We start from the raw sequence: 19,790 nt of genomic DNA, 5'->3' as shown, positions 1-19,790 counted from the left end.
TTACTATAATCATGTGCCTTATACAACCAGTCAGTCTGTAGCAGCCACTTTACTATAATCATGTGCCTTATACAACCAGTCAGTCTGTAGCAGCCACTTTACTATAATCATGTGCCTTATACAACCAGTCAGTCTGTAGCAGCCACTTTACTATAATCATGTGCCTTGTACAACTAGTCAGTCTGTAGCAGCCACTTTACTATAATCATGTGCCTTATACAACCAGTCAGTCTGTAGCAGCCACTTTACTATAATCATGTGCCTTATACAACCAGTCAGTCTGTAGCAGCCACTTTACTATAATCATGTGCCTTATACAACTAGTCAGTCGGTAGCAGCCACTTTACTATAATCATGTGCCTTATACAACCAGTCAGTCTGTAGCAGCCACTTTACTATAATCATGTGCCTTGTACAACTAGTCAGTCTGTAGCAGCCACTTTACTATAATCATGTGCCTTATACAACCAGTCAGTCTGTAGCAGCCACTTTACTATAATCATGTGCCTTAAACAACTAGTCAGTCTGTAGCAGCCACTTTACTATAATCATGTGCCTTAAACAACTAGTCAGTCTGTAGCAGCCACTTTACTATAATCATGTGCCTAATACAACTAGTCAGTCTGCAGCAGCCACTTTACTATAATCATGTGCCTTATACAACCAGTCAGTCTGTAGCAGCCACTTTACTATAATCATGTGCCTTATACAACTAGTCAGTCTCTAGTAGCCACTTTACTATAATCATGTGCCTTAAACAACTAGTCAGTCTGTAGCAGCCACTTTACTATAATCATGTGCCTTATACAACTAGTCAGTCTGTAGCAGCCACTTTACTATAATCATGTGCCTTATACAACCAGTCAGTCTGCAGCAGCCACACAACTAGTCCAGTGCTCTACTCAGTTCATTTGTGATTATGTGTTTTGAAGATGAAGAGTCTTAAATGGGTTTTTGTTTAAAATAGAGCTGCACTTTAATGATTGTGTTCACGGGAGACAGACCACGCACGCACGCACGCACGCACACACACACACCAGCATTGGCTGAAAGTCTGAAACCTCAGTGGGAAAGAGACTTAATCAAAACAAGCCTTCCCTGCCAGACACACTAAGCTAAGCTAACACAACACTAACACAGGACTGACTGGGACATATAGAATATGCCCCCAACCATAGATCTAGCTAGTCCTGTCACTGGAAGACAGAGGTTAAGCTAAGCTCTGAAGCTGATACAACACTGGGACTGGGGACAGAGGCTAAGATAAGTCATGCTAATATCAATGAGGCTGAGGGTCAGAGGCTAAAATAAGTCATGCTAATATCAATGAGGCTGAGGGTCAGAGGCTAAGATAAGTCATGCTAATATCAATGAGGCTGAGGGTCAGAGGCTAAGCTTACTCATGATAATATATCAATGGGACTGGTTAAGCTCATTAGTTCTGACCTCTGCAGTTCTGTTTGAAAGAGTTCTGAGCTCTCTAGTTCCATCGGTCTAGTGGAGGTCATGAGAAAAATGTGATCAGGACCTATAAGGGTTGATGTGGTTCTGAAGACTTGTGACAGAGAGGTTAGCCTCAGATGGCCTTTAATCTGTTGGGAATATACATCCCTGGCTATCCATCAAATGAAACAGACTAGGTTAAGTCTTGATGCTGATAGAGGGCTAGAGTGTAACACACACAGGCACACCGTTAGTGACATCTGTTTAAATGGTTAAACTATTAGATTCAAATAAGATCTATTGAGTGTGTGTGTGTGTGTGTGTGTGTGTGTGTGTGTGTGTGTGTGTGTGTGTGCGCGCGTTTGCCTCTGTATGTGTGTGTGTTCTTGTGTATGTGTGCGCGTGTGCGTGTTTAAGAACGTGTGTCTAAATTGAATGTAGGAGTGGTCCATCTGTTTTTGCAGTCAGTGAGAGTGCCTTAGCCTGCTGGTCCTCTGAAACCACAACATTCAACATTACACCCTAGCCCCCAGTGTGTGTGTGTGTGTGTGTGTATGTGTGTGTGTGTGTGTGTGTGTGTGTGTGTGTGTGTGTGTTTTATTGGTGTAACAAGGGGCCGGCAGAGAAAGGGGGACCTCTAGCTGTCTGTGGGGTATGGGGGGCAGTTGGAAAGGTAGAGGTGAGGAGGGAAGGAGGAAGAGGGGAAAGAGAGGGAAGAAGGAAGAGGGGGAACGAGGCAGAGAGGAGGAAAGAGGACAGCAGCTAAAGCACTTGGCCTTTCAACCACAATCTGCAAGTCATCAAAGCTAAGGTGTGCTTTCAGCATGCAGATCTAACCGCACACACACACACACACACACACACACACACACACACACACACACACACACACACACACACACACACACACACACACACACACACACACACACACACACACACACACACACACACACACACACACACACACACACACACACACACACACACACACACACACACACACACACACACACACACTCTCACGCAAAAAGTACAGTACAAACATCAGCTCAGCCTCAGGGATCCAAACTTCCAACAGAAGAATTCCGCTCTCATTCCAAAGTCCTGGATCTGTCCGTCTTACACTCCAGAGAAACCCAACCCCACTTCTCCCGTAGGTGTATGTGTGCAAACGTGTGTGCCAGTGGAGGCTGCTGAGGGGAGAACGGCACATAATAATGGCCGGAATGGAGCGAATGGAATGGCATCAAACACCTGGAAACCATGTGTTTGATACCATTCCGCTCCAGTCACTACCAAAAGCCTGTCCTCCCCAATTAAGCTGCCACCAACCTCCTATGGTGCGTGCCTATGTGTGTGCCTGTGTGTGTGTGTGTGTGTGTGTGTGTGTGTGTGTGTGTGTGTGTGTGTGTGTGTGCATGTTCCTCCCATAGGTACAGTTGTAGTTGGAAGTTTACATACACCTTAGCCAAATACATTTAAACTGAGTTTATCACAATTCCTGAATTTAATCCTAGTAAGAAATCCCTGTCTTAGGTCAGTTAGGATCACCACTTCATTTTAAGAATGTGAAATGTCAGAATAATAGTAGAGAGAATGATTAATTTCAGATTTCATTTATTTTATCACATTCCCAGTGGGTAAGAAGTTAACATACACTCAATTACTATTTGGTAGCATCGCCTTTAAATAGTTAAACTTGAGTCAAACGTTTCGGATAGCCTTCCACAAGCTTCCCACAATAAGTTGGGTGAATTTTGGCCCATTCCTCCTGACAGAGCTGGTGTAAAGGAGTCAGGTTTGTAAGCCTCCTTGCTCGCACATGCCTTTCCAGTTCTGCCCACAAATTCTCTATAGGATTGAGGTCAGGGCTTTGTGATGGCCACTCCAATACCTTGACTTTGTTGTCCTTAAGCCATTTTGCCACAACTTTGAAAGTATGCTTGGGGTCATTGTCCATTTGGAAGACCCATTTGCGACCAAGCTTTAACTTCCTGACTGATGTCTTGAGATGTTGCTTCAATATATCCATATAATGTTCCTACCTCATGATGTCATCTATTTTGTGAAGCGCACCAGTCCCTCCTGCAGCAAAGCACCCACACAACTTGATGCTGCCACACACGTGCATCACGGTTGGGATGGTGTTCTTCGGCTTGCAAGCCTCCCCTTTTTTCCTCCGAAACATAACAATGGTCATTATGGCCAAACAGTTCTATTTTTGTTTCATCAGACCAGAGGACATTTCTCTAAAAAGTACGATCTTTGTCCCCATGTGCAGTTGCAAACCGTAGTCTGGCTTTTTTATGGCTGTATTGGAGCAGTGGCTTCTTCCTTGCTGAGCGGCCTTTCAGGTTATGTCGATATAGGACTCGTTTTACTGTGGATATAGATACTTTTGAACCTGTTTCCTCCAGCATCTTCACAAGGTCCTTTGCTGTTGTTCTGGGATTGATTTGCACTTTTTGCACCAAAGTACGTTCATCTCTAGGAGACAGAACACGTCTCCTTCCTGAGCGGTATGATGGCTGCGTGGTTCCATGGTGTTTATACTTGCGTACTATTGTTTGTATAGATGAACGTGGTACTTTCAGGCGTTTGGAAATTGCTCCCAAGTATGAACCAGACTTGTGGAGGTCTACAATTTTTTTTCAGAGGTCTTGGCTGATTTATTTAGATTTTCCCATGATGTCAAGCAAAGAGGCACTGAGTTTGAATGTAGGCCTTGAAATACATCCACAGGTACACCTCCAATTGACTCAAATTATGTCAATTAGCCTATCAGAAGCTTCTAAAGCCATGACATAATTTCCTGGAATTTTACCAGCTGTTTAAAGGCACAGTAAACTTAGTGTATGTAAACATCTGACCCACTGGAATTGTGATACAGTGAATTATAAGTGAAATAATCTGTCTGTAAACAATTGTTGGAAAAATTACTTGTTTCTTGCACAAAGTAGATGTCCTAACCGACTTGCCAAAACTATAGTTTGTTAACAAGAAATTTGTGGAGTGGTTGAAAAACAAGTTTTAATTACTCCAACCTAAGTGTATGTAAACTTCTGACTTCAACTGTACATCTGTATTCCATACCCAGTCGTTCTTTTCCCTCTGAAAAGTGCCACTGACACAGAGGCTGATTTGGGGTAAATGTACCCTTGGGGTAAATAAAACATACCCTATGGCCCACTTTCACCTTCCAAGTCAATCATATTTCCACACTGATAAAAACATGTCTGCCACCACTGATTTGAGGTTAGTACGTAAACACACACACATACAGACACACATTGGGAGTAAGTGTACCTTTGGGGTATGCTGAGTAACTAAACCTCTGGGCTAGTCCCGGACTCCCTGCTCTGAGAAATATGGCTGCCATCCAACGTTTACACAACCTGTCAACCTGTCAGAGACCGGCTGCTTCAAACTTCTGTATAAGCTCTCTCTTTAGAACCAGTGTTCAGTGTGTCAGCTGTCAAAGTGTTCAGTGTGTTAGCTGTCAAAGTGTTCAGTGTGTCAGCTGTCAAAGTGTTCAGTGTGTCAGCTGTCAAAGTGTTCAGTGTGTCAGCTGTCAAAGTGTTCAGTGTGTGTGTTTTATTTGACCTTTATTTAACCAGGTAGGCCAGTAGAGAACAAGTTCTTATTTACAACTGCGACCTGACCAAGATAAAGCAAAGCAGTGCGACAAAAACAACAACAGAGTTACACATAAATAAACATACAGTCAATAACACAATAGAAAAAAGAGCAAGAGGATAAATAACAATATGGGGATGAGGTAGTTGGGTGTGCTATTTACAGATTGGCTGTGTACAGGTACAGTGATCGGTAAGCTGCACTGACAGCTGATTCTTAAAGTTAGAGAGGGAGACATGAGACTCCAGCTTCAGTGATTTTTGCAATTCGTTCCAGTTATTGGCAGCAGAGAACTGGAAGGAAAGGCGGCTAAAGTTAGTGTTGGCTTTGGGGATGACCAGTGAAATATACCTGCTGGAGCGCGTGCTATGGGTGGGTGTTGCTATGGTGACCAGTAAGCTGAGATAAGGCGGGGCTTTACCTAGCAAAGACTTATAGATGACCTGGAGCCAGTGGGTTTGGTGAGTGAGGGCCAGCCAATGAGAGAATACAGGTCGCAGTGGTGGGTTGTATATCGGGCTTTGGTGACAAAACGGATGGCACTGTGATAGACTACGTCCAGTTTGCTGAGTAGAGTGTTGGAGGCTATTTTGTAAATGACATCGCCGAAGTCAAGGATCGGTAGGATAGTCAGTTTTACGAGGGTATGTTTGGCAGCATGAGTGAAGGAGGCTTTGTTGTGAAATAGGAAGCCGATTCTAGATTGAACTTTGGATTGGAGATGCTTAACGTGAGTCTGGAAGGAGAGTTTACAGTCTAACCAGACGCCTAGGTATTTGTAGTTGTCCACATATTCTAAGTCAGAAGCGTCCAGAGTAGTGATGCTAGTCGGGCGGGCGGGTGCGGGCAACAATCGGTTGAAGAGTATGCATTTAGTTTTACTAGCATTTAAGATCAGTTGGAGGCCACAGAAGGAGTGTTGTATGGCATTGAAGCTCGTTTGGATGTTTGTTAACACAGTGTCCAAAGAAGGGCCAGATGTATACAGGATGGTGTCGTCTGCGTAGAGGTGGATCAGAAGATCACCAGCAGCAAGAGCGACATCATTGATATATACAGAGAAAAGAGTCGGCTCGAGAATTGAACCCTGTGGCACCCAATAGAGACTGCCAGAGGTCCGGATAACAGGCCCTCCGATTTGACACACTGAACTCTATCTGAGAAGTAGTTGGTGAACCAGGCGAAGCAGTCATTTGAGAAACCAAGGCTATTGAGTCTGCCGATAAGAATGCGGTGGTTGACAGAGTCAAAAGCCTTGGCCAGGTCGATGAAGACGGCTGCACAGTACTGTCTTTTATTGATGGCGGTTATGATATCGTTTAGGACCTTGAGCGTGGCTGAGGTGCACCCATGACCAGCTCTTCTCCACAGCTTGCATAGTGGAGAAGGTATGGTGGGATTCGAAATGGTCGGTGATCTGTTTGTTAACTTGGCTTTCCAAGATTTTAGAAAGGCAGGGCAGGATGGATATAGGTCTATAACAGTTTGGGTCTAGAGTGTCTCCCCCTTTGAAGAAGGGGATGACCGCGGCAGCTATCCAATCTTTGGGTATCTCAGACAATACGAAAGAGAGGTTGACCAGGCTAGTAATAGGGGTTTCAACAATTTCGGCTGATAATTTTAGAAAGAGAGGGTCCAGATTGTCTAACCCAGCTGATTTGTCGTGATCCAGATTTTGCAGCTCTTTCAGAACATCAGCTGTCTGGATTTGGGTGAAGGAGAAGCGGGGGGGGGGGGCTTGGGTAAGTCGCTGCAGGGGGGGGCTGAGCTGTTGGCCGGGGTAGGGGTAGCCAGGTGGAAAGCATGGCCAGCCCGTAGAATTCTTTTTATTGAAATGATCGATTATCATAGATTTATCGGTTGTGACAGTATTTGCTAGCCTCAGTGCAGTGGGCAGCTGGGAGGAGGTGCTCTTATTCTCCATGGACGTTACAGTGTCCCAAAACTTTTTGGAATTAGTGCTACAGGATGCACATTTCTGTTTGAAAAAGCTAGGCTTAGCTTTAGTAACTGACTGAGTATATTGGTTCCTGACTTCCCTGAAAAGTTGCATATCGCGGGGGCTATTCGATGCTAATGCAGAACGCCACAGGATGTTTTTGTGCTGGTCATGGGCAGTCAAGTCCGGGGTGAACCAAGGGCTATATCTGTTCTTAGTTCTACATTTTTTGAACGAGGCATGCTTATTTAAGATGTTGAGGAAAGCACTTTTAAAGAGCAACCAGGCATCCTCTACTGACGGGATGAGATCAATATCCTTCCAGGATACCCGGGCCAGGTCGATTAGAACAGCCTGCTTGCTGAAGTGTTTTAGGGAGCGTTTGACAGTGATGAGGGCTGGTCGTTTGACCGTGGACCCATCACACACGCAGGCAATGAGGCAGTGATCGCTGAGATCCTGGTTGAAGATAGCAGAGGTGTATTTAGAGGGCAAGTTTGTCAGGATGATATCTAAGAGGGTGCCCATGGTTACGGATTTAGGGTTGTACCTGGTAGGTTCCTTAATAATTTGTGTGAGATTGAGGGCATAATGCTTAGATTGTAGGACGGCCAGGGTGTTAAGTATATCCCAGTTTAGGTCACCTAACAGTACGAACTCTGAAGATAGATGGGGGGCAATCAATTCACATATGGTGTCCAGGGCACAGCTGGGGGCTGAAGGGGGTCTATAACAAGCGGCAACGGTGAGAGACTTGTTTCTGGAAAGTAGAAGCTCGAATTGTTTGGGCACAGACCTGGATAGTATGACAGAACTATGCAGGCTATCTCTGCAGTAGATTGCAACCCCTGCCCCCTTTGGCAGTTCTATCTTGTCTGAAGATGTTATAGTTAGGGATGGAAATTTCTGGATTTTGTTGGTCTTCCTAAGCCATGATTCAGACACGACTAGGTCATCAGGGTTGGCGGAGTGTGCTAAAGCAGTGAATAAAACAAACTTAGGGAGGATGCTTTTAATGGTAACATGCATGAAACCAACGCTTTTACGGTTACAGAAGTCAACAAATGAAAGCGCCTGGGGAATGGGAGTGGTGCTGGGGGCTGCAGGGCCTGGATTAACCTCTACATCACCAGAGGAACAGAGGAGTAGGATAAGAGTACGGCTAAAGGCTATCAGAACTGGTCGTCTCGTGAGTTCGGAACAGAGAGTGAAAGGGGCAGATATCTGGGCACGGAAGAATAGATTCAAGGCATAATGTATAGACAAGGGTATGGTTGGATGTGAGTACAGTGGAGGTAAACCTAGGCATTGAGTGATGATGAGAGAGGTTTTGTCTCTAGAGACACCAGTTAAGCCAGGTGAGATCACTGCATGTGTGGGGGGTGGAACAAAAGGGCTATCTAAGGCATATTGGGCAGGGCTAGGGTCTCTACCATGAAATAAGACTATAATCACTAACCAGAACAACAATAGACAAGGCATATTGACATTAGGGAGAGGCATGTGTAGCCGAGTGATCATAGGGTCCAATGAGTAGCATTAGATGAGTCAGGGAGCCAATTCCGTAGTCACTGCTGGAGACACGCCTATTCAGACAGCTAGCGGGCCGGGGATAGCAGATGGGCATCCTGTTGAGACCACCTTGGACGGTTGCGTCAGCATACCAGTCGTGATGGATCGGCGGAGCTCCGTGTCGGCAGTAAAGGGTCCAGGCCAATTGCCAAAATAGGTATTGTAGCCCAAGAATTGGCTGGTGGACCTCTTTGGCTAGCCGGGAGATGGGCATAGCTCCAGGCTAGCTCCAGGCTAACTGGTGCTTGCTTCGGGACAGAGACGTTAGCCAAGAGTAGCCACTCGGATAGCAGCTAGCTAGCTGCGATGATCCGGTGTAAAGGTTCAGAGCTTGTGTTAGGAATCCGGAAATTTGGTAGAGAAAAAGCAGTCCGATTTGATCTGGGTTGATATCGCGCTATGCAGACTGGCAGGAATTGACCGGGTTGAGGCTGGCTGATGTCAGAGTTAACGGTGAGGACCGCTAGTAGTGGCAAACTGACTACTAGCTAGTAGCTAGTTAGCTGGCTAGCTTCTGATGGGTGTTCCGGTTCTAAAGTATAAAAATAGCAGATCCGTACCACATTGGGTGAGGCGGGTTGCAGGAGTAAATATTCAGTCCATAGATGGAAAGTGAGATTAAAATATATCTGCAATATATATACAAAGAAAAATATATAGACATGGGACAGGACGGGACAAGACAAAGACACATGTCCGACTGCTACAACATCTTGGATTGTGTTTGTGTGTGTGTGTGTTGTGTGTGTGTTTTCTGTTCAGTAGAGCTAAGTCAGTGTGATTGCTGATTGGCAAGTTAAATGTCTACAGCCTTTGACCTCTGACCTTACAGCTGAACATCCCTGCCCTCAGGCCATCTGACCCCTGACACACACACACACACAACTGACCTTAACCCTAACCCTAGGAGTGGGAACAGCAGAGCTTCCCAAGGTCAATGTGTGTCTAGCAGGCTATAACCTCTGTGTACCAGGGACATCTCCTGCTGTTTCTGACTGACTGCTCTCTCTGACTGACCCAGTCACTTCTCCAGGGTTTAGTTAAATAGGAACACCACTTTCAACAAGCTAATGAGTAACTTTGTTGTGAAAAACCTCAAAACCTGTGTTGCCTCTGAGAGATGGCGCCTAGACTTGAGCTCAGTGGGTTAATGCAGTCTTGAGGAGTGCAGACAATCAGTGAGTGAGTGAGTGAGATGGCTATGCCACCCGGGAGCTTTCCCTCCACTACCAGAGCTTTCTCAGAGGGCCTTAGAAAGCCTGAGTTACAGCACGCACGCGTACATGTATGCATTCTTATAGGTACAGTTTACATACACCTTAGCCAAAAACATTGAAACTCCGTTTTTCACAATTCCTGACATTTAATCCAAGTAAAAATTCCCTGTCTTAGGTCAGTTAGGATCACCACTTTATTTTAAGAATGTGAAATGTCAGAATAATAGTAGAGAGAATGATTTATTTCAGCTTATATTTCTTTCATCACATTCCCATTGGTCAGAAGTTTACATACACTCAATTAGTATTTGGTAGCATTGCCTTTAAATTGTTTAACGTGGGTCAAACGTTCCGGGTAGGCTTCCACAAGATTCCCACAATAAGTTGGGTGAATTTTGGTCCATTCCTCCTGACAGAGCTGGTGTAACTGAGTCAGGATTGTAGGCCTCCTTGCACGCACATGATTTTTCAGTTCTGCCCACACATTTTCTATAGGATTGAGGTCAGGGCTTTGTGATGGCCACTCCAATACCTTGACTTTGTTGTCCTTAAGCCATTTTGCCACAACTTTGGAAGTATGCTTGGGGTCATTGTCCATTTGGAAGACCCATTTGCGAACAAGCTTTAACTTCCTGACTGATGTCTTGAGATGTTGCTTCAATATATCCACATAATGTTCCTTCCTCATGAAGCCATCTATTTTGTGTTCTTGGTTCTTTGGCTTGCAAGCCTCCCCCTTTTTCCTCCGAACATAATGATGGTCATTATGGCCAAACAGTTCTATTTTTGTTTCATCAGACCATAGGACATTTCTCCAAAAAGTACGATCTTTGTCCCCATGTGCAGTTGCACATCTTTTTTATGACTGTTTTGGAGCAGTGGCTTCTTCCTTGCTGAGCAGCCTTTCAGGTTATATCGATATAGAACTCGTTTTACTGTGGATATAGATACTTTTGTACCTGTTTCCTCCAGCATCTTCACAAGGTCCTTTGCTGTTGTTCTGGGATGAATTGGCACTTTTCGCACCAAAGTACGTTCATCTCTAGGAGACAGAACGCGTCTCCTTCCTGAGCGGTATGACGGCTGTGTGGGTTCCATGGTGTTTATACTTGCGTACTATTGTTTGTACAGATGAACGTGGTACCTTCAGGCTTTGGGAAATTGCTCCCAAGGATGAACCAGACTTGTGGAGGTCTACAATTTTTTTTCTGAGGTCTTTGCTGATTTCTTCTGATTTTCCCATGATGTCAAGCAAAGAGGCACTGAGTTTGAAGGTAGGCCTTGAAATACATCCACAGGTACACCTCCAATTGACTCAAATGATGTTAATTAGCCTATCAGAAGCTTCTAAAGCCATGACATCCTTTTCTGAAATTTTCCAAGCTGTTTAAAGGTACAGTCAACTTAGTGTATCTGAACTTCTGACCCACTGGAATTGTCATATAGTGAATTATAAGTGAAATAATCTGTCTGTAAACAATTGTTGGCAAAATTACTTGTGTCATGCACACAGTAGATGTCCTAAATGACTTGCCAAAACTATAGTTCGTTAACAAAAAGTTTGTGGAGTGGTTGAAAAACAAGTTTTAATGACTCCAACCTAAGTGTGTGTATACTTCCAACTTCACCTGTACATGCACTGTGTTTATACAGTGTGTGTGACTGAGTAACTCGATGTGGGGTGATTCTGTATAGGGACTGGCTTTGGTTCATATCCTGGCACAGACTCAACACTTACACTCAGAGGCCAGAGAAATTGATCACAAGCCATGCACTGCATATGTGTGGATGTGTGTGTGTGTGTGCGTGTGCGTGTGTGTGTGTGTGTGTCTGTGTTGGTGTGTGTGTGTGTGTGTGTGTGAGTGTGTGTGTGTGTTTGTGTGTGTGTGTTGTTTTCATTATAAAAGACCCAGATTTCCTGTTTGCAGAATGGAGAGATCAGAGGAGGTCTGTTGTTGTTACAGAAAGAAGAAAAGATGGAAAGAAAAAAATAATCATTCCTACTTTTCAGCTTGGTCTATAGAAGTACAAAGACTGAACTACACTGCTTTTAGAATGGCTCCAAATTGAGGGGAAAACAAGGGGGTACAAAAGTTTAATTTCAAAACATGTGCAGTCTTAAATCACCTTTAAGAGCCCATGATTCCAAGTAAATGAATGTAAATACAAACACTCACACAGACATTCAGACTACCACTGACTGAACATGTGTATACAAACACTCAGACAGACATTCAGACTACCACTGACTGAACATGTAAATACAAACACTCAGACACAGGATTTCCCTTCAGATTGCTCTAGTGTGGCATGTTCATCTGTACCATGACATCACAAAAGAGGAAGTCTCCAAAGTAATATCAGCCACATGAACATGTTCTTCTGAAGAATTGGAGGCTTGTGTCCGCTAGAGGCCTATAGCGCTATGGTGAAATATCTGGCGAACAGACTAAACACTTTCAAAGGGAAATTAAAAAAAGTATATTCATCACTCCAGCACCATCCCAACATGAACATATGTGGAAATGGCACATTTCTATGTTTTGTAGCAAAAAAGATAAGGAAAATAAGTGTTTCCAATGACATCGTCAAACAATTAGTAGACAATGCCTACTCATAATTGTTTAAAATCACATGATGCACACTGATGATGTTATTGGAAACACTTATTTCCCTCATATCTATTTTTCCACAAAACATGAAAACACCATTTTCACATACGTTGATGTTGGGGTGGTGCTGGAGATAATGAATATGAAGTTGAAACATTTTGACATTTCCTTAAGATGTTTTAGTGCACAGAGAACAGACTTATTGCATGCCCCCCCTGTCTTCCTGGGACAGGACAAGAAGTCATCAGAGAATCGTCGTGGCAACAGCTCTGTAACCCCACTACCCCTTCTGAGTAACGACTTCACCAGAAGAAGGGAGGAGAGAAGTGAAATGGAAAAAAGACGAGAAAATAAGTAAAGTGCATGGGAGTGTACCAGGGTAATGGTTGTTGTCCAGGTCTCTGTCCCCCCTCAGGGTGAAGCCGTAGCCGGAGAGGCCACTACTGGAGGCCCAGGCTCCATAGAGCTCCTGGCTGAGGGTTAGGCCGCGGGCCGTCAGGTCTCTCTGGCCATTGTAGATCAACACCAGGCCACTCCGGTCCTCCCCTCCAAACGGACAACCCACTGCCACGTCTATCAGAGAGAGAGAGGGGGGGGGGGGGGGTATGACGGTAGGAAACACATAGAAACACAAAACCAACTCTAGTATGAGTTATAAGGCTGGCCTTCTGAAGTGATACAGCAGACCAGCTCACATCAGCAGGAGAGAGGGATGAGAGAAAAAGAATGAGAGAGAGGGATGAGAGGGATGGTTTAGACATCAAGTGAAAGCCCCTGAGGGAGAGGTAAAGAGACTACCTAGGACTACCCCTCTCGCTTCCATTTCCTTCTCTCTCTCTCTCCAAATGTATATGTCAAACATGTAGAACTGTCTAAAAGGCACAGGCAGGAGATTCCTGTGACAATGAGCAGCCAATGGCACACACACACACTAACACACACACACACACACACACACACACACACACACACACACACACACACACACACACACACACACACACACACACACACACACACACACACACACACACACACACACACACACACACACACACACACACACACACACACACAGATACAAACACTACTGTATGATAATGAGGGAGAACATCACAGCGTCTCAGACTCTAGTCTCCATTGTGGCTCAGACAGCTGGAGTCTCTGGCTCCATTCAAGCTCCATTCTGGCTCCACTAGCACTGCAGTTTCCTGAGGCTAATAGATTCTCTACTGATCTGTCTTGTGTGTAATCACCTCCACATTCCCAGTCTAACCCAGCTGATGCATCAACCTAAGGACAAAAGCCTCTAAGTTCACTCAATGCATGTGTTTGTGCATGAGTGTGTGTGTGTGTCACGTATACTCCCTCTCCAGCCTCTAGGTCATCAGGCTGCTTATTATCCCGCACACCTGTCACCATCGTCTCGCGCCCCTGCACCTCATGACACTCAACTGGAAACTTGTCAAATCACAAGTCACATGCGCCAAATACAACAAGTGTAGACCTCACCGTGAAATGCTTACTTACAAGCGCTTAACCAACTGTGTAGTTCAAGAAGAGTTAAGAAAATATTTACCAAATAAACTAAAGTAAAAAATAATAAAAAGTAACACAATAACATAACAATAACGAGGCTGTATACAGGGGGTACTGGTACCAAGTCTGTGTGCGGAGGTACAGGTTAGTTGAGGTAATTTGTACATGTAGGTACTGGAGTGGTGAAGTGACTATGCATAGATGATAAACAGCGAGTAGCAGCAGTGTAAAAACAAATGGTGGGGGGGTCAATGTAAATAGTCAGGAGGCCATTTGATTAGTTGTTCAGCAGTCTTATGGCTTGAGGGTAGAAGCTGTTAAGGAACCGTTTGGTCCTAGACTTGGAACTCTGTTACCGCTTGCAGTGCGGTAGCGAAGAAAACAGTTTATGACTTGGGTGACTGGAATCTCTGACAATTTTATGGGCTTTCCTCTGACGCCACCTATTATATACAGTTGAAGTCGGAAGTTTACATACACTTAGGTTGGAGTCATTAAAACTAGTTTTTCAACCACTCCACAAATTTCTTGTTAACAAACTATAGTTTTGGCAAGTCGGTTAGTACATCTACTGTGTGCATGACACAAGTCATTTTTCCAACAATTGTTTACAGACAGATTGTTTCACTTATAATTCACTGTATCACAATTCCAGTGGGTCAGAAGTTTACATACACTAAGTTGACTATGCCTTTAAAAAGCTTGGAAAATTCCAGAAAGGGATGTCATGGCTTTAGAAGCTTCTGATAGGTTTATTGACATCATTTGAGTCAATTGGAGGTGTACCTGTGGATGTATTTCAAGGCCTACCTTCAAACTCAGTGCCTCTTTGCTTGACATCATGGGAAAATCTAAATAAATCAGCCAAGACCTCAAAAAAAATAATTGTAGACCTCCACAAGTCTGATTCATCCTTGGGAGCAATTTCCAAACGTCTGAAGGTACAACGTTCATCTGTACAAACAATAGTATGCAAGTATAAACACCATGGGACCACGCAGCCGTCATACCGCTCAGGAAGGAGACGCGTTCTGTCTCCTAGAGATGAACGTACTTTGGTGCGAAAAGTGCAAATCCATCCCACTATAGCGACATAACTGAAAGGCCACTCAGCAAGGAAGAAGCCACTGCTCCAAAACCGCCATAAAAAAGCCAGACTACGGTTTGCAACTGCACATGGGGACAAAGATCGTACTTTTTGGAGAAATGTCCTCTGGTCTGATGAATCAAAAATAGAACTGTTTGGCCATAATGACCATCGTTATGTTCGGAGGAAAAAGGGGGGGGCTTGCAAGCCAAACAACACCATCCCAACTGTGAAGCACGGGTGTGGCAGCATCAAGTTGTGTGGGTGCTTTGCTGCAGGAGGGACTGGTGCACTTCACAAAATAGATGGCATCATGAGGTAGGAACATTATATGGATATATTGAAGCAACATCTCAAGACATCAGTCAGGAAGTTAAAGCTTGGTTGCAAATGGGTCTTCCAAATGGACAATGACCCCAAGCATACTTCCAAAGTTGTGGCAAAATGGCTTAAGGACAACAAAGTCAAGGTATTGGAGTGGTCATCACAAAGCCCTGACCTCAATCCTATAGACAATGTGTGGGCAGAACTGAAAAAGCATTTGTGAGCAAGGAGGCCTACAATCCTGACTCAGTTACACCAGCTCTGTCAAGAGGAATGGGCCAAAATTCACCCACCTTATTGTGGGAAGCTTGTGGAAGGCTACCCGAAACGTTTGACCCAAGTTAAACAATTTAAAGGCAATGCTACCAAATACTAATTGAGTGTATGTAAACTTCTGACCCACTGGGAATGTGATGAAAGAAATAAAAGCTGAATCATTCTCTCTACTATTATTCAGACATTTCACATTCTTAAAATAAAGTGGTGATCCTAACTGACCTAAGACAGGGAATTTTTACTAGGATTAAATGTCAGGAATTGTGAAAAACGGAGTTTAAATGTATTTGGCTAAGGTGTATGTGTAACAGTATAACTTTACGTCGTCCCCTCGCCCCGACACGGGCGCGAACCAGGGACCCTCTGCACACATCAACAACTGTCAACCACGAAGCATCGTTAGCCATCGCTCCACAAAAGCCGCGGCCCTTGCAGAGCAAGGGGAAACCCTACTTAAGTCTCAGAGCAAGTGACGTAACTGATTGAAATGCTACTAGCGCGTACCCGCTAACTAGCTAGCCATTTCACATCCGTTACATATGTAAACTTCCGACTTCAACTGTAGGTCCTGGATGGCAGGAAGCTTGGCCCCAGTGATGTACTGGGCCGTACGCACTACCCTCTGTAGCGCCTTACGGTCAGATGCCGGTCAGGATGCTCTCGATGGTGCAGCTGTAGAACTTTGGGACCCATGCCAAATCTTTTCAGTCTCCGGAGGGGGAAAAGGTTTTGTCTTGCCCTCTTCACGACTGTCTTGGGGTGTTTGGACCACGATAGTTCGTTGGTGATGTGGACACCAAGGAACTTGAAACTCTCGACCCACTCCACTACAGCCCTGTCGATGTTAATGGGGGCCTCTTCGGACCGCTTTTTCCTATAGTCCACAATCAGCTCCTTTGTCTTGCTCACATTGAGGGAGAAGTTGTTGTCTTATACGTGCGTTTGAATGACTGATTGAGTTATGCCTCAACACTGATAGACATTGATTCAGATTTATTGATTTAGTTCTGATGATGATGGTGTGGAAGGAGTGGAGGGAGAGTGGCTCTAAAACATTCATAAAAACATAAACACATACATAAATAACTAAGTAGGATTGTCATCAAATGTTCACCAGAGAAATATTCACTGGTCCCAGTTCAAGACCACATGCCTGAGGCTCTGAAAAGCATTTGGGCTCCAGACCTGAATGTGTGTGTGTGTGTATAAGGGTGTCACAGGAGGTTGGTGTTGCACATTAATTGGGGAGGACAGGCTTGTAGTAATGGCTGGGAGTGGAATGAGTGGAATGGTATCACATATGAGTTTAATGCCAATCCATTTTGGTCTGTTCCAGACATTATTATGATCCGTCCTCCCCTCAGCTGCCTCCACTGATGTGTGTGTGTGTTAATAAAACAAGCACAACGTGAGGCAGAATGAACTCTGGGCAGAGGGACAGAAACTTCCAGATGCCCTTATCTTAGCGGACATCTGGAGATTAAAAATAACTCTCTCTCTCTCTGACATACACACGCGCGCACACCATAACACTGCTCATCATTACAGGAAGAGGGGGAAGAACTTCACAAGGAAACACTCTAACACCGCACTTCATGATTGGCTGAAGACCCTTTGGTTTCCCCCATCGGAGCATCTGATAGGATATCCGCTCTCCAAGACCAAAGAGCCAGAGATGAAGAGGGAACATTTTTTTATTTTTTATTTAACTAGGCAAGTCAGTTAAGAACAAATTATTATTTACAATGACGGCCTAGGAACAGGGCCTTGTTAAGGGGCAGAATGACAGATTTGTACCTTGTTAGCTCTAGGATTTGATCTAGCAACCTTTCGGTTGCTGGCCCAACGCTCAAACCACTAGGCTACCTGCCTCCCCATATAAAAGCATCTGCCTACCAATACACTAGGAGTGGACACTGAACGGGAAGGAAGAGAGGGGAAAGACACACACACAGCTTACCGTTGTATCCGTCCTGGTTGAGGTCTCCTAGCGGGGCGATGGCAGTGCCAAAGCGTCCGAAGGTGTGTGTTCCCGTCAGGAGGAGGGGCTCGGAGAAGGTGAGCGGGGAGTGCTGGAGGTACAGATAGACACGGCCCACCTCCTTGGGCTTACTCTCCCTCTCTCTCTCCATATAGAGAGGGGCTCCTACCAGTACATCATCATACCTGGGGGAAAGATACACAGCTTTAGAATACACACACACACACACACACAAACACACATAGATGAGTGTGTTATACAGACATGTCAGAAAGGATGTGGTCTGGCTCCAGAAATAGAGTTCAATCATCATAATCGGAGAACAAGCTACAGCTGGAACACATACTAACAATCCTCTCTCAATTCAATTCAATTCAAGGGGCTTTATTGGCATGGGAAAAATATGTTAACATTGCCAAAGCAAGTGAAGTAGATAAACCTTTTCTTGTGGCAACAGGTCACACATCTTGCTGCTGTGATGGCACACTGGTATGTCACCCAGTAGATATGGGAGTATCAAAATCAGGTTTGTTTTCAAATTCTTTGTGGATCTGTGTAATCTGAGGGAAATACGTGTCTCTAATTTGGTCATACATTGGGCAGGAGGTTAGGAAGTGCAGCTCAGTTTCCACCTCATTTTGTGTGCAGTGTGCACATAGCCTGTCTTCTCTTGAGAGCCAGGTCTGCCTACGGTGGCCTTTCTCAATAGCAAGGCTATTGACAAACTCACTGAGTCTGTACATAGTCAAAGCTTTCCTTAAGTTTGGGTCAGACACAGTGGTCAGGTATTCTGCCACTGTGTACTGTACTCTCTGTTTAGGGCCAAATAGCATTCTAGTTTGCTCGTTTTTTTTGTTAATTTTTTCCAATGTGTCAAGTAATTATCTTTTGGTTTTCTCATGATTTGGTTGGATCTAATTGTGCTGCTGTCCTGGGGCTCTGTGGGGTCTGTTTGTGTTTGTCAACAGAGCCCCAGGACCAGCTTGCTTAGGGGACTCTTCTCCAGGTTCATCTCTCTGTAGGTGATGGCTTTGTTATGGAAGGTTTGGGAATCTCTTCCTTTTAGTTGGTTGTAGAATTTAATAATTGAATAATGGATTTTGATAATTAGCGGGTATCAGCCTAATTCTTCTCTGCATGCATTATTTTGTGTTCTATATTGTACACGGAGGATGTTTTTGCAGAATTCTGCATGCAGTCTCAATTTGGTGTTTGTCCCATTTTGTGAATTCTTGGTTGGTGAGTGGACCCAAGACCTCACAACCATAAAGGGCAATGGGTTCTATAAGTGATTCAAGTATTTTTAGCCAGATCCTAATTGGTATGTCGAATTTTACGTTAATTTTGAGGGCCCTTCTTGCCTTGTCTCTCAGATCATTCACAGCTTTGTAAAAGTTACCTGTGGCGCTGATATTTAGGCCAAGATACAGTATGTGTAGTTTTTTGTGTGCTCTATGGCAACGGTGTCTAGATGGAATTTGTATTTGTGGTACTGGTGACTGGACCTTTTTTGGAACACCATTATTTTGGTCTTACTGAGATTTATTGTCATTGCCCAGGTCTGTGCAGAAGATCTAGGTGCTGCTGTAGGCCGTCCTTGGTTGGTGACAGAAGCACCAGATCATCAGCAAACAGTAGACATTTGACTTCAGATTCTAGTAGGGTGAGGCCGGGTGCTGCAGACTTTTCTAGTGCCTGCGCCAATTCGTTGATATATATATTGAAGAGAGTGGGGTTTAAGCTGCATCCCTGTCTCACCCCACGGTCCTGTGGGAAGAAATGTGTGTGTTTTTTGCCTATTTTAACCTCACACTTGTTGTTTGTGTACATGGATTTTATAATGTTGTATGTTTTTCCCCCAACACCACTTTCCATACATTTGTATAGCAGACCCTTATGCCAAATTGAGTCGAGGCTTTTTTGAATTCAACAAAGCATGAGAAGACGTTGCCTTTGTTTTGGTTTGTTTGTTTGTCATTTAGGATGTGCTGGGTGAATACGTTGTCTGTCGTACGATAATTTGGTAAAAAGCCAATTGACATTTTCTCAGTACATTGTTTTCACTGAGGAAATGTATGAGTCTGCTGTTAATGATAATGCAGAGGATTTCCCCAAGGTTGCTGTTGACGCATATCCCACTGTAGTTATTGGGGTCAAATTT

At 44.3% G+C, this 19,790-nt stretch overlaps 1 protein-coding gene across 1 annotated transcript in view; it reads right to left on the bottom strand.

Moving 5' to 3' along the window:
- Nucleotides 1-19,790, bottom strand: part of LOC129837476 (integrin alpha-8-like) — a 70,416-nt gene that overhangs the window by 32,882 nt on the left and 17,744 nt on the right. Inside the window, exons 12-13 of the mRNA XM_055903670.1 lie at nucleotides 17,609-17,814; nucleotides 12,798-12,995 (exon numbers count right to left, since the gene is read on the bottom strand). Coding sequence (XP_055759645.1) covers nucleotides 12,798-12,995; nucleotides 17,609-17,814 — 404 coding nt within the window. The remainder of the gene's footprint in view (nucleotides 1-12,797; nucleotides 12,996-17,608; nucleotides 17,815-19,790) is intronic.

Source organism: Salvelinus fontinalis, chromosome 38 (assembly GCF_029448725.1).
Source record: "Salvelinus fontinalis isolate EN_2023a chromosome 38, ASM2944872v1, whole genome shotgun sequence".
NCBI classification, from domain to species: Eukaryota; Metazoa; Chordata; class Actinopteri; order Salmoniformes; family Salmonidae; genus Salvelinus; species Salvelinus fontinalis.
The sequence above is the reverse complement of the archived record's forward strand: the minus strand, read 5'-3'. Positions and strand labels throughout refer to the sequence as shown.